This window comes from Lycium ferocissimum, chromosome 10, assembly GCF_029784015.1.
Source record: "Lycium ferocissimum isolate CSIRO_LF1 chromosome 10, AGI_CSIRO_Lferr_CH_V1, whole genome shotgun sequence".
Taxonomy (NCBI): Eukaryota; Viridiplantae; Streptophyta; class Magnoliopsida; order Solanales; family Solanaceae; genus Lycium; species Lycium ferocissimum.
The window spans coordinates 14,210,982-14,227,102 of record NC_081351.1 but is presented as its reverse complement, the minus strand read 5'-3'; the positions used below and the strand labels follow the sequence as shown (position 1 = coordinate 14,227,102).

The 16,121-nt window shown below is 37.2% G+C and overlaps 1 protein-coding gene across 1 annotated transcript; it reads right to left on the bottom strand.

The window, feature by feature from the left end:
- Window positions 1-439: 439 nt before the first annotated feature.
- On the bottom strand, window positions 440-1,116 carry LOC132034629 (uncharacterized). The gene is made up of 2 exons (XM_059425014.1): window positions 910-1,116; window positions 440-820 (listed from the first exon to the last, which is right to left on the bottom strand). Exons 1-2 carry the CDS (start codon window positions 1,114-1,116, stop codon window positions 440-442), a joined length of 588 nt encoding a protein of 195 aa, XP_059280997.1.
- Between the last annotated feature and the right edge of the window lie 15,005 nt (window positions 1,117-16,121).

Below are 16,121 nucleotides of genomic sequence, written 5' to 3'. Positions count from 1 at the left end.
TTCGCGCCTCAAGGTAGGAAATAAACCTACCCCTTGGAGTTGGAGCATTGCCCTTCCATTTAATAATCGGTTCACCCAGAAACTGAAATTTCACAGTTTTGGACCAACATTCAACATTGACATAGCAAGAGGCTAGCCAATCCATACCCATAATAGCATCGAAATCCACCATTTCTAATTTTACTAAATTAGCAAAAGTCTCACGGCCACAGATCGTAACCACACACTTACGATAAACTAGTCTTGTAACAACAGGTTTCCCGATCGGAGTAGAAACTAGGAAAGGCTTGGGCAAAGATTCGGGCTTAATCCCGAACTTACCAGCAATATAAGGAGTAATATAAGATAATGTGGAACTCGGGTCAACCAATGCGTAGACATCATAAGAACAGATAGATAAGATACCTGTCACCACATCCGGGGATGCCTCAAGATCCTGCTACCCTATAAGTGCATAAATACGATTTGGATTGCTGCCTGATCTAGATGTTTGGCCTCTTCCCCTACCTCTGCCTGCTTGGGCTGAATTAGAACCTTGCCCAGGAGGGCGAACAGAAGACGAGGAACCTGCAATCGAACCTGTTGGCTGAGCCGGGCCTCCTCTACCACGAGATGGACAGTTTCCCATAACATGACCAGGCTGCCCACAAGAATAACGCACCCCCATACCCTGGCAGCACCGTCCAAAGTGGCCCTTACCGCACTGATCACAACGGGGCAGTGGGGGCCTTGCCTGGCTAGATTCTCCCTTATAAAAAGGGACTGGCGTCCTCAAACTTTGACTCGATCCAGAATAAGTGGGTCGATCATAACGCTGCCTCTGGAATCGGGAAGGTGCACTAACTACTAAAGGAGCTGATTTTCTATAAGAATAGGGCCTACAGCCATCCTGATAAGCACCTAAACAACCTGTGGATCTGGCCCACTTATGACGGCCCCTATTCGGGTCTTTCTCAGTTCGCTATTGTGTTCGAGGTCTTCCAAATTCGGTGCATATGCCTGGATGCGAGCAATATCCATGCCACCCTGTAATGAAGCCATCATACAATCCTTAATCAAGTGAGGCCCAAGTCCAGTCACGAAACGGTGTACCCTATCTTCCATGTCAGCTACCATTGTCGAAGCATAGCTAGCCAAGGAGTTAAACTTTAAACTATATTCCCGGATGCTCATATTGTTCTGACGAAGTAATAGAAACTTATCAACCCTAGCCCAACGAACCTCAGCGGGCAAATAATGATCTAGAAAGGCCCCGGTGAATTCGCACCATACTGCTGGAGGTGCATTCTACCCTCTCGGCTGTTGCCAGGACTCATACCATACTGCGGCCATATCCCATAGTCTATAAAAAGCTAGCTCTACTGACTCTGTATCAGAATCATGCATTACCTTCAAAGCGCGGCCCATTCGATCTACAAAGTTCTGAAGATCATCCTTCGGGTTTGTCCCCATGAAAATCGGAAGGTCTAAAGTAAGAAAGTCACGCACGTGGGAACTAACAGCTCTGTCCAGAAGGCCAACCTACCACTGAGTCTGAGTAGCAACCAATCTAGTTAACAACTGGACTGCATTTCGCAAGTCCTGATCTACAGTAGCTGAGGGAGAAGCTGGAGACTGAAGAGCAGGAGAGTCTGGAGCTCAATCATGCTCTTCCGCAACTGATGGGGTGGAGGTAGCATGCAAGGGGGTAGCGCTCTGAGCTTCACCATGCCCTAACTCGGCTGGGGATACTCGGCTCGGGCCTTCCCCAGCAGTGCCCAGTATTCTGCTGACTTTCTTCTTCCTCGGAGGCATCACTAAAAATTAAACACGGAAAGATTAGATAGTTGCATTCTTAACTTGGCTCTATCGCACGATCTAGATCATGAAGAAAAGTATCTTCCTAAATGCCCTGTAGCCTCCTGGCTATAGATATGGTGCACGACATACCGATAACCAGGACTCTACTGGACACGGCTCATAGACATCCCTAGGACTGAACTGCTCTGATACCAATTTGTCACACCCCCAACAAGGAGTATGACGGGCTCCGACTCATAGGCCGAAAACCACCTGACTTAACAGTTACTTTGAACATCACATACCATAACTCAAAGAACATCTGCACGTAGAAAAGGCCCAACGTAGAAATATCCGATCATTCAACACATATGTACATATGCGGACAGACAAGGTCGCCACAACATAACGTATATCATAAAGCCAGCAAGGCTAACAGTAAAGTATCACAGACCAAAACAATGCCAACATGATCATATACTATGCTTACATACCCCACTATGTCTATGAGCCAATAGAGTGTTCATATAAACGTGTATTACACTAGCAGAAAAGTACCAAAAGATAGCAAGTCGGTGAGTGGGCACTTCGTCGACACCGCTAAAGTCAAGTCCCATCGCGGTTGCTCTCCAATAACTCTGCCACACCTCACAAAGATGAAATGCCGTCCCATACGACGGGACGTTGATACGGATAAAAGTAATGAGTATGTATGAGGTAAAGCAATAATATACGAGTAAGGCGGAAGTATAACAAAAGTAAAGATAACTCGTCATCCGAGAACGTACGATATGGAATGCATGTATGTTTCGTAATCATATGTAAATGAGAACACACACACGCACACACACACACACACACACACACACACACACATATATATATATATATATATATATATATAACATACATGTTCGTGTTGCAGAACGTGCAACCCGATCCATAATGTTAGTGCTATGGAACGTACAGCCCGATCTATAAATATAGTCTATTGCTGCGGAACATGCAGCCCGACCCATATATGTTAGTGCCGAGAAACGTACGGCCCGATCCATAATCATCATATGTTAGTGCCGAGAAACGTACGACCCGATCCATAATCATCATATGTTAGTGCTGAGGACCGTACGGCCCGATCCATAATCATATATATACATACATATACACACACACATATATATATACCTATACATAACGCAAATAATATGCATAAGTTCCCAATAAAAGCCACTATTTAGTCGGAGTGACCTAAGGTCGGTGACCTCCGAATATATTATGGAAATTCGTATCGAAGCCAAAGAAGTAACTTAATGGCGATAAACATAATATCATACCAAGAATCAATCAAGTAACTAAGACATTAAGATTTAAACGACATGACATAGGAATGGAGTGATTCATTATGGAACATTCGTGCCCATGTTCTAGTTGGATTCGTGCCAAGGAAAGAGAGAAAAACGAACACCTTACATACCTTATCCGTCAAGCCACCACTTAAGGGATCCTTTATTCCGAGGCTCGCCCCTCACTTGAACCTATATGGCGAGAAATACATTTTTAATCATACCTTCATCATGCTTCCCATTAATTCACTCGTACTAGTTATCAAATACTAGTTTGGGTAACGAAAATTTGGGCATAATCTCTCCTATATTATCTACTTCCTCCAAATACCAAAACAACTCCCAAACAATACCAATAACATCAACAAAATATTATCAAGATTCTATAAGATATACATGTACAATTACATCCAAACTATCTTCCATTCTCAATCCATGCTCAACAATGCCAAACATAACAATCCATAACCCTTGTTCTCGTAAATATTCCTAAATCGATATTAAGAAAGAGATTCATACCTTATCCTTGCTAGAATAGGAAGATCTTCAAGATTTACTTTGCTTCCAAGCCAATTCCAACACAAAACGAAACTATAATCGCGACTACACATTGTCCGGACCTTGATTAATACTTCGCAACTTAGAAATTACTCAAAATCCTCACTTTTAAGTGATATATAGGCTCTCATATGTTTGATGAGCTTTCTAGAGCATTTGCGAAATTTTTATGGAGAAAAGACGAATTTTAGCCCTTATATAGTGGCTTAGAGTCGTGCACCGTAGCACCGTAACAACACACTATGCGTTCGCGTAGCGCGTCCCCTGCTCTACCCGCCTAACTTGTAACGTCCATAATTCTCTACTCCGATGTCGTATCGATGAGCGGTTTGTTGTGTTGGAAACTAGACTTCATGAAATTCAATTTAGGCTTTTGCTTTGCTTCAAAACTCCTTATATACTAAAAGCTATTCTTTCTCAAAGTTGAATCGAAATTGCCCCTCATATTTTTCCATAAAATCCAACAAACTTAATTTTCTTGATCCACTTGCCCTCCAATCCTTCCGTAGCTAATTATATGAACTTAAACCCTCGTAACCTTGAGATAGGTGCATACAATCTCACATATCCTAGGAAGTCCTCTAGGTTTACACTTAAAACAACTAATGCCTAATAGATTTCACGTAAAAAACTACGAGGTGTAACAAAGTACAAGAAGCATCTGAATATGGCTCCAAAACGGAGTTAAAGGAAGGCACTATTTCTGAAGGCACCATTCCCAAATCCTCATACTTCGTGCTCAAGAAAAGATACTGGAGGTAGCCCGAACTGGCTCCGGATATAGGGAACCAGAATAAAGAACCGGTAGACCCAATAGAGGTCAGCACGGCCGCAATTCTCTTGCAATGTATTTTTACTCATTTCCTATAAACCATCGCATATTTGCCAAAATATAAACACTTGTGTACGTTCAAGCAGTGAAGATCAAGACAATCATGTCAACACCGTATCACCCTAAAGCCAACGAGCAAGCCTATGGGCATATTGAACAATTGTGAAATATAGCACAGGTGAAACTGCGTTCTCATTAAAGGTACGGTGCAAAAGCATAAATCCCGATGGAAATAGGTGAACCTAGGCTACGAGTTAGCAGGACCAATGAAGAAAATAATGTCGAGGCTATGGCAATCAAGTTAGACTTGGTAGAGGAGCACCGGGAGATGGCACTGATTAAAATGGTGGCTCAAAAACAAAGGATAGAAGAATGCTACAACCAAAGAACGAACCTTAGATTTTCGAATGGGGGATTAGTTATCCAAAAAGTAATTAATAACACAAAAACCAGAATGCAGGAAAGCTATGTCTAAACCGGGAAGGCCTTTACCGAGTTATAGGCATAACCGATAAAGGTTCGTACAAGCTAGAAAACAACAACGGAAATATGATTCCCAATAATTAGAATATCAGCCATTTGAAGCGCGATTACTGTTAAGGGGAGGAAGAAATATAATCACAACTCCAGATGGTGGGGACTGCCCCCAGAAGTCTAGATACAGGGGACTGCCGTCAGAAAAGTAAAATTCAAAAACTTGAAACACTTGGGTTTGTCACACGAAGAAGACTAGAGAAGAAGAAGAAAGACACCGAACAAATGTTATCCAAAATTATGTACAAAATCATCGGTTAGCCACATGATCGGCAACACGATTTATTGATACATGTTTATCATATTCATTTTCTATGTAAAACTACAAGGAATGAAAAGGCAAATTGTCACGACCCAACCGGAGGGCCATGACGGGCACCCGGAGCTAACCCACCCGGGCACCTCTCATTGTACATTCACATTCACATTTAGGTGAGCCACATGGCCTACTCATGATCTATACATCAATAATACGATCTCATTGGGCCAAGACACTCCTATATCAACATCAAAAACTATGCCCATGTACATATACACAAGCTGACGAGGATAACGAAATAATATATAAAATATGAGCCAACAAGGCTAAAAGACATCCAGCTATACACAACTGTCTACGAGCCTCTAGAGAGAGTACGTAACATCATATAGACGGGACAGGACCCCGTCATGCCCATATGTATATACACGAAAGAATAGTACCAACAACTGCAGGGTCGAATCAAATGGAGCTCCTCTATGCAGTCTCTGAACAAGTAGTCTATGGATCAAGTCTATTCCTTTTCCACCTGCGGGCATGACGCAGCGTCCACAAACAAAAGGACGTCAGTACGAATAATATACTGAGTATGTAAAGCATAATCAACATCATAATAGAAGCATGAGAAATAACATAAGATAGAAGGGTCATGGGATAATAGAGCCATTTGTACCTCTAGTGAAATTCATCATATTTTCTTACCCTTTTTCTAATAGAAACCTTCCATTACATATGCTTACTTATATAGTAGTACCATACCCAACCATAAAGGTTCGGTGTCTCACGTACCCGACCATGACAAGGCTCGGTGTTATACGTACCTGGCCCTACTAAGGCTTAGTGTTATTCGTACCCAACTACAGTGGTGCGCGCGTGATAGATATCATACCCGGCCATGTAAGCTCGGTGTTCTTAATAGTCATACTTAGATATATATATATACACACACACACACATAGGAGTACATAAGTATCATCAACATCATCATCTTCATTATCATTTCCATTTAGACCCTTCCTTAGAAGATCAACTATCATAGGATAAGACTAATGGTATCGTGAGAATATCAAAATCATGAGCTTTAGTGATTTTAGGAATGAAGACATTATGGAATTCACGTGAAGTTATACATCAATTGGATCATACCTTACGAAATAAGTGTTAGCCTTACATACCTCTTTGCCTTCTTAACTACTTAACGTTCACCGCCAAAGCTTGAGGAATCTACATTTAGAAGGATTCATACCATGGTTAAGCCTTAAAGACACTTTTAAATTCAAACTAGAATAATTCATGAGCTAACGAAAATTGGGCAGCATTTCCCTTATTTCATCGACTTCCATCATATTACAAAACAACTCCCAAACAACTATAACAGCGTTCACAATATCATAATCAAGTAGTCATATTCCATTAAGTCTCAAAATTCATTCTCGTATTCAACTTGTACTAACAACTTCACACCAACCCTTTGCACAATTTCATACAATGCTTCCTTATCATCATTATTACCTTCCATAACAAGATTATATCCATATCATACTAAGAATCATGACTCAAGTTAGTTTACTACTCAAAAACATCATGAAATCCACATTTAGAACTCATCCTCTACTTTCTCCTTTCACCCAAGTTATGCAACAACTAAGCATTCTTAATAACATAAATAAACATGAAAACTAACCTTTTATCTCATAAGAATGAGCTTTGGAGAAAGTTATCAACTTGTATGAAAACCCTAGCTTCAATACCCAAGTTATTCTTGAAGTCTACTAACCCTAGTGAGCCTTCCAACACATGAATACCTTAATTCTTGCTATTTGATCTTTGTTTTCTCTTGGGTTTGAGTGGAATATGCATGGAGAAGGGTTTTTAGAGCTTTGGAGATTTGGAGGAAATGTGAGAAATGAAATAATGAACAAGGGTGGCCATATATAACTAAAGAGAATTCTGGCCTGACCCGGATATACGGCCAATTATACGGGCCGTATAAATTATACGGTCCGATAATTGGATCGTATAATCCAACCAGAGATCCACTCCTTCCTGGAAATAATCTACGGACCATTATACGGGCCGTATAAATTATACGGTCCGTACAAATGGCCGTACAATCTGGAAATTTTTGAAACTCGTTCTCGTCGATTCGTTAAACTTCTAATCCTTACGGAACCTTGTTAACACTTATATAACACTTCATTAATCATCCAAGAGGCCCTATAGTAGCCCCTCAAGACATTACTAAATACGCATCAAATCAACTATTGCGACAATCTTTCCAAACACACCTTTCATTTCACTTCCTTTGACGAACTTAGTTCCATCGATACATATAACTTCAAAATCTTATGGTGCGCACTTAAAGCTATCAAATACTCTTCTTAATATCATAAGGACTTCATGTTCATCGCAAGCTCGTGTTAGTCTACCCACAGTGCAACAAATCCAAAATTTTCGAAATGTAACACAAATACGTCATACTCATATGTGTCTCTCATGATGAACAAGACTTTAAACAGTGAAAATATGCTTGGTTGTGTAAATCATACCAAAGATTATATGTTGAGAATATTATTCCAACAAAATATATACCCGAAATGAATAGGAGACGTCCTCTTCATAAGCATAAAATTTAGGCCCTAAATAAAACTAAAGTCGGATGAATTATTCCCGAATAAAATAAAAAAGAGTTAAAATTCCGATAAAACCACAAATTAAAATGGCTAATGATTGGATGAATCATCTCCGGTCCATGAGGCTGTGAGGTTATAAAAAGTTTCGGGTACAACTAAAAACCCAAGAGTCATATTTAAAGACTAGTAGTTTTGGGCACAACTAAAAATCCAATAGTCAAAACTCAAAGAAAAGTTTAGGGTACAACTAAAAACCCTAGAGTCAAAACTCTAAAATTGAAAGTTTCGGGTACACTTAAAATACACAAGAGTCAAGATTTAAATATTAATAGTTTTGAGGAAAACTAAAAACCCAAGAATCAAGGTTCAAAGATTAAAAGTTTTGGGGAAAACTAAAAACATAAGGGTTAAAACTGAAAGCCTAAGAGTTAAAGCTGGAAGGTTAAGAGTTCCGGGTGAACACCAAAAACCCGAGAGCAAACTTGCAGTGGTAATAATTCTTTTCAGCACCAACTAGTTGTCAAAGGTGGAAAAATAACAGAGGAGTTGTCATTTTGAATCCCTATGTTCTGCACTCTTTTTTTCTTCGATCAATTTTTGTTCCGAAAAGGGTTTTTTCTGGCAAAGGTTTTTAATGAGGCAGTCACGAGGGTGATTACATGAATTTTCGGAAAGAAGGGAAAATTCTCCCACTTCCCGGTCACATCTCAGGGAATAATCGGAAAGTGGGGGGGGGGGGACCATTCGTATACGGTAAAACTGATTTCAAAAGTTGGTCAAGTTAGGAAGCGACACGTAGCAAGAATGGCCAGTTAGCGGTGACTCAGCCATGATGAGATGGGATACAAACCTGTGGCCGGATAAGAAGCAATTCAAGATGTGACCATTATAGAGACGTTACAGAAGACCCCAAGTTTCTTCCGGCCTTTATTAGCTTTTATTAGGCCTTACCCTTTATTATCCTTTATCACCTTTTAATTAACTTTCATTGCAACATTATATTTGTAATTAAGGGGGCATGATTTGTGGATCATGCACCCCATAGCTCTAGTATAAGTAGAGGTTCTTATTTTATTGTAAGGCATCTAATCCTAGCTTTAACATTTATACTCTATTATCGACAATTCATAAACATTTCTTATTCTTTTTGTACCGTAGATTCATAGCTAATGAAAGCCAAGTGTTCATCGTCAACACTATTGAAGAAACTCTTATGGCTCATTTGGCTACCAGGCTTATTATAATTTTCTGCCTTATACTTACTTGATTTCACTATCAATTGTTATTTACTTATTCTTATCTATAACAAATCAATTCACGTATCCTTTAAACCACTAACAAATTGAACTGTACCTTTTTTGGGGTAAATAGTTATATTCACTGACAACTTTAAAATCAAGTAGCCTTAAATGAATCCAATCATAACGTGATTGTGGAAGAATGACCATCTTCTCTTCATCAAGTTGGTGGATAGAAAAATCATTCCTCTGGTACGGTCTCGATTTGACGCCTGATTTTTGTCTTCGATGACGTCTCCAAGACTCATCGCATCCAGATGATTCCATTATCTAAAGTCCATGATAGGTAACTTTTGCTCGAAATGTCCAAGGCTATCATTTTTAGTAAGATTTGACATTATATAGGAACAAAAGAGTTCTTACTTTAGATGTTTTCAAAGCAGTTGCTCAAGATGGTAGAGTCTCGTGTTGATAACGCGTTATAAAGAAAATAACAAAGCTAATGAAGCAAAGAAAAGAATAGGTCGAGAGATAGATTGATATATTATTTCACTTGAAACTGATATACAAAATGAATGCATTCCACTTCTTATTTATAGAGGAAAAAAAAGTTGTTACGAGGCTTTTTAAAAAATTGAAATTGTTGCATGGCTTTCTAGGAATAGCTTCCTACATAAGCTATAATTCTCAAGATATTGTTGCAGGGCTTTTCAAAAGCTGTTTGCATAAGCTACTTGCAAGCTGGAATTACTTTGCTTGATTGCAATCCTCTTCAAGAAGTTGTCTTCATATACTAAATGAACATCCACAGTTACGCGTATTCATAACAACATTCTTTTATTATGAAGAAAACATAGAATCAAATGGTATTATATACCTCGTATTCTCATGCTTGAGTAGATTGAACTAAAGTTATGGGCGGGGGACTTTCAAAAGAATAAAACAATTCTTTTCCATAAACAAATCAAAAGCTTAGCAAATATTTAATGTATAAAGTTTTCTCTGTTAAAGTGATTTGTACTAATTGTCTACTTGGTCAACTACCTTGGTGATTGGTGTTTGGGCTTCCGAGTGCAATTTAAAATTTGATAAGGATAAAAATTAGAATATTTTAGGTCACAAAGCATTTGTTTTATCTTCAATTAACCAAAATAAAGAAAAGATTAGTATAGATGACAGGAGAATGAACTGATTCTGAGTTGACTTAATTGAGTATATAAAAGTAATAGAAGTCAAGAACTGTTTAATTAAGTACAGTAATATTTTTCTTCTTATAATACCATTGGTGACACCACCATGCCTCTTCATCACTCTTTAAAGTATTTGTGTGGATTAAAGTATCTCTTTAATTGCCTTGACAATCCTAGTTTTATTCTTAACTAGTACTACTATATATAAAGCTATTACCAAAGTAACAAATTGTTGACCTGTGGAAAGAGTGCAACCTAAAACGATAGAAAATTTAGAAGCATTCATATATATATTCCTTAGTGGACTTCGTGAGTGTATGTAGTTAAATGAATCTAAAAAAAAAAAAAAAAAAAAAGGGAAAAAAGGTGGCTTGTAAATCCACCAAACGTGAGTTCAATTCCAGTTAGCTATCTTGATGATGTTAATTAAGAAGAAAAAAAAAAGTAATATGAACAACAAAATCAGTGTTCGTATCGCTTCATTTGGAAAGTCATCACAGGATAGTGGGACTAATTTCTTTAATTATCCATGTCGTCCATGGTGTAGGTAACTTTTCTCATATTCCTTTTGATGGTGGAATCTCCATATGAACCCTGCTAGCAGGGACATATGGGTTCCTGTAGCTGTTCTGAACCCTTGTCCAACTTTTTTTTTCTTTTTTTTCTTTTTGGTAGGGTTACTCTATTCCAGTTGACAAGGTGGATTTTTCTTTTCTCAGCAGTGGAGCCCCATATAAAGCTCCTTTGAAGTTGGTCAATATGTCTTCTAGTAGAAGCTGGAAGAAAATTAATTTGCATTTGGTAGACAAGAATGGCATCAATAAAAGATTGCACAAGGGTGCATCTTCCTGCCATAGTAAGAATTTTGACTTTCCATCCTTGTAATCTGATGTTCATTCTATGTATAATACTTTGGTAGTTATTGTTTATGGAGAAGCCTAAGTATCTTCCAAAAATTCTGGAATGTGTGCATATGTAGAAGGTTGGAAATATTCTCAATGCATGGTTTATTAAGGCTAGGCTATTAAAAGTATTGATAATAGAGGTTGCATTATGGGTAGTTGCTTCAGCAAAAAGACCTATATCATCAACAAATAGAAGATGTGAGATGTGAGGTCCTGATTGGCTGAGTTTAATAGGCTTTCAGTTACCAATGTCTACCTATGATCAATTTTTCTTGATAGGGCTTGTAGGCATATAATGAAGATGTAGGGGGATAGGGGGTCACCTTGCCTAATTTTTCTTAATGTTGGTACTTTTTCTGAAGGAATGGATAGCTTATTGGACAATGATGGCAATGTCAGTTGATCTTCTCCTAGAATGAAACTACTTTGTGTAGGGCTGATCATTTTGCCAAGATAAGGTCCAATTCTGTTAACAATAATTTTAGTAATCGTTTTGTAAATAGTGTTGCAAAGACTAATGGGTCTAGAATGGGTGATGTTTGTAGGGTCTTTTATTTTTGGTATTAGATTGACATAGGTTTCATTAATTTATGGAGGAATAGAGTAGGTGGTGAAAGCTCTGTTACAAGTATGTGTTATGGCATCCTTGGTATCTTCCCAGAATTTTTGGAAGAATATGGGGTGTAGACCATCAGGTCCAGGTGATTTTAGGGGTTTGAAGGAGTAGATGGCTCTTTTAATTAATTTCAATCGGTGTTAAAGGACTACTAAGGTTAATTTGATCAGTAGTGGTTAGGGCGTATGGTGGTTTATATCTATGATTATCCAACTTGGGACTTGATTGTAAGACATGCAAACTTAAATCAGCCTGGTGCATGTACTAGATATTGGAAACATGTGAAACAACCCTACAAAACCATTGATCAAGAGTACTCAAAGTATCGTAAGTGAATACATATTTTCTACATCACCTATCTAACCTGAAAAGAAAAGTGACAGCGAATTTATCTAACGTTCTATTAATGATGAATATGAATTTTAATGATTGTTTTCTTAACGAAGAAATAGCTAGCTTTCATTAAAGAGGAGGATATGAAAATTTTACTTTTATGACATGCATGTCACTTGACTTACTCCTTCACAACACTATGAAGCTTGGACAGTTGAAATCAGTCCAAGGCAAAAATCGAACAAATGAGCAAGAAAACAGAAGCCCTGCTGCGAAATGCCTTATCCAATATCTTTCATTGAAAAAATTGTCAAAAATGCCTCTAATCTGTTGAATTTTTTTTTAAAATTTGTCCTCCTTTTATCTATTGGATTATAATTGCCCTTAACGTTAATTTTCGGATTTAAATATCATTTTTAACAAAACTATGAGAGGGAACATGCATAGGGGGCTTTAATTGAATAGGTGACACTGTTTAATTAGTGGTCCATGTGGTCTCAACCCCATAAATAACCCAACTGCAGAACAACTAGAAACCATTTTAAGTTCAGTATTTCGGATGCTTGAAGGCCTCGTTGACACGAAGAGATTTAGAAAGATTCTTCTTTATCGATGGTGATCAGTTATGGTATCCATAGCCTTGCTTCTTTCTTGCCAAATCCGTATTTCGTTTTGCTTCTCCCGATCGTCGAGTTGATCGACTTGACTCTCTTCTCATATGGAGTCAGCTTCACGAGGCTAGAAACCATCAAGTCCAACAACCAATATACACTACAAGAAAGAAGACATTTGCCAACAAAAATATTTTTATTGCCATAGATAGACTATTGTTGCAAAAAGTATTTTTGGCAACAACATTTTTTTTTGTTGCATAAACTTTTCTCAACGGCTGTTATTGCAACGACGTGCAACAACTTTTTTGTTGTTGCCAAAAGTACTTTTTGCAACAGTCAATACTATGTCAACAAAATTAAAATATTTGGCAACAAAAAAAATATTTGTAAAAGATTCATCTTTTATGCCAACAATAAAACTAAGTTACTGTCAAATATTGAATTTTGCCAACTATATGATTTTTGTTGCCGAAAGCGCTGTTGCCATTTCTGTTCTTTGTTGTAGTGATACTTCTTAAGAAAGCAACTCAAGAGTTATAATATACATACATACATACATACATACATACATACATACATATATATATATATATGTATGTATACATACATACATAAATATATATATATATACACACACACACATACATATATATATATATATATATATATATATATATATATATATACATACATACATATATATATATGTATATATTTTATTTTATTTTTTAAAATTTGTTTTTATTACATAGGGGGCAGGGGAAGGGGAAATGGGAGAGGGGATTACAACGTAGGAATTCGAACCCTCACCAATAAGGTGAAAGTTCAAGTAGCCAACCAACTGAGCTACTAGATCCCTACATGTATATATGAATTTCTTGTTGGGTTCCTTTTCCATATAACTAATCAGGAATCCACTTGAATTACACACTGTGTTGCTACCCCAAATCGAATTAACAAAGGGATCTGTGGGGCAGGCTCACTCAAATACTGGATAGATGACTCGGAATTATAGTGCTAGTTTTGCTCCCCATGGAAGAGGAAGCACCTATTCTTCGCTCTTGTGCTAAAGGCTTTCTTACCGCAGGTCGTCGTTCCATCCTTTTTCGAAAGGGTAAATGTTTTTCTCCATGATTTATTGAGATTTTAAGTTGACAGTACTTGGTGACATAGGTTATTTTGGAATTAATTTTAAGCCACCTACTAAAGGTTGTAACAATCCAAATGATCTCACTACATCAGGACCCTTTTGACATTTCCCAAATGTCATATGTTCAATAGCACTAAAAAGGCTACTCCTATCCCATGTTCTCGATGTTCAAGGACATATCCCTTGAACACTTCCACGATGAATAAATAGAAGCATGGGAAAAGCACTCTGTTGCAGCGAGCAGCTATTTCTTATTACGTTCACCAAGATAATCTTGCTCGATCTTAAACTCTGTGACGAATTCAGCCGTCACCTCAGGGTCTGAGCTTTGCTCGAGCTTAATCAACCAGCTTCGTAACTTTGCTGCCAATTGACCTATTGACCGTCGAAGAAAGAAGCTTGTACAAATCTAAGGTCAAATATTCTATCGATAAAAAGTAATGGCCATTTCATCAGATCTTACTTTATAAAGCAACTACACCAACAAAGTTCACCAATGATTTGCCCTTAACATGTTCAAATAGACTAGTCTTTTTGGGCTATTGATATATTTGGACTATCCTAGGCTTGAACAAGTCACAAAGCTTCTTCCTTGTAGTTTATAGAATCTAAATTTTTTGGTCTCACTATCTCAACTGGCGTCAGCAAAATGTCCATTCTTTTCTTTTCACCTTTTCGCCCTTTAGTTGGAATAAAGACCACCACTTTGGTTCTTTTTTTTACACGGATTACCCTTCAAAAGCACTGGTCTTTAATTTTTGCCCCTCAAATGGGTGGTCTTTAATTTTTATCCTTCGCCTAATACCCTAAGGTTCTGAGTTCGAACTCCAGCTCAGTAAAAAAAAATTAAAAAAAAAAAAAAAAAGAGGAATTTCACAAGGCAGAGGTTTGAATTCGCAAGGCAGAATTTTGCATGCAAAACTCTACCTAAATTCTGCCAAACTCTACCTGCAGGCAGAGTTTTGCCTTCAAAAATTCTGCCTTGCGAATCCAAACTCTACCTTGCGATTTTTTATTTTTATTTTTAACTAAGCGGGAGTTCGAATCTGAAACCAAGGAATTTTTAGCGAAAGACAAAAAATAAAAATTTTAAATTTGAGGGACAAAAATTAAAGACCACCCCAAAATAAGGGCATTCGTGCGAATTGCCCACTTTGGTTTGATGTACTTACTCTGTTTCAAATTAACAATCATTTAACTTAAAAATATTGTCCCAGAATTTTTTAAGTCAAGACTAAAGTTTGTATTTATTTCTAACTATAACCTTAATATTAAAGAGTATGCACACTATTTATGAGAAAATAATTAATTAAGTTTTATTAAATATGGATAATTTAGTAAACTATACTTATATTTATTATCTTTTTAATGAGTGTGAAAATAACTAAAGTGACAGTTAAAATGGGATGGTGGAGTATAGGATAGAATTGGAACATAGTTAGGTCTAATCCCCAACTTGGATAATTACTTCTTGTTCTGATTCTGTTTGGTTTTCATTAAACCCCTCTTTAATTAGTGAATACAGCTAGTTGCAAATAATAATGCTTTGATAAGAAGGAACAATTACTGATAGGCCTGTTGAGGTTAAAACCGATTAAAATCAATCATAATAGTATATATGGTTGTTATTCAAACCAAGTGTAGCTAGGACAGCTAAATTATGGATAAAAAGCTAGGTTGGCCCTAGTGAGTTGGTCATATGCTTTGGATTTTTAGATAATATTCTTCGTATTTGGAACAAGGTTCTTTAGTTTTCTGTCTGTTTTTAATTTTTTTAAGTTTCTCTATAATTTGATTTGTCATTCCAAGAAAATATCTGTTGTTTACAAGTTCCTAGAACTGAATTTTCATAGTGCTAGGCTGCTAGCTTGTCATTTCCAGAGAGCCAATAATGAATGGTTTATTGCAATATGACAATAAACGAAATTAAATACTACTCCCTCCGTCCCATATTATTTGACCTTATTAATAAAAATATATATCTCAAATTACTTGTTCATTTACAAATTAAGATAAAATTAATTAAATCTTTCTCATCTTATCCGTAGTATTAAATTTTCTTGAAAATAATCAATATTGATTAAAATGTATTTATTGGAGAAAGAAAGGGGTAAGATAGTAAAATATTATCGTTTAT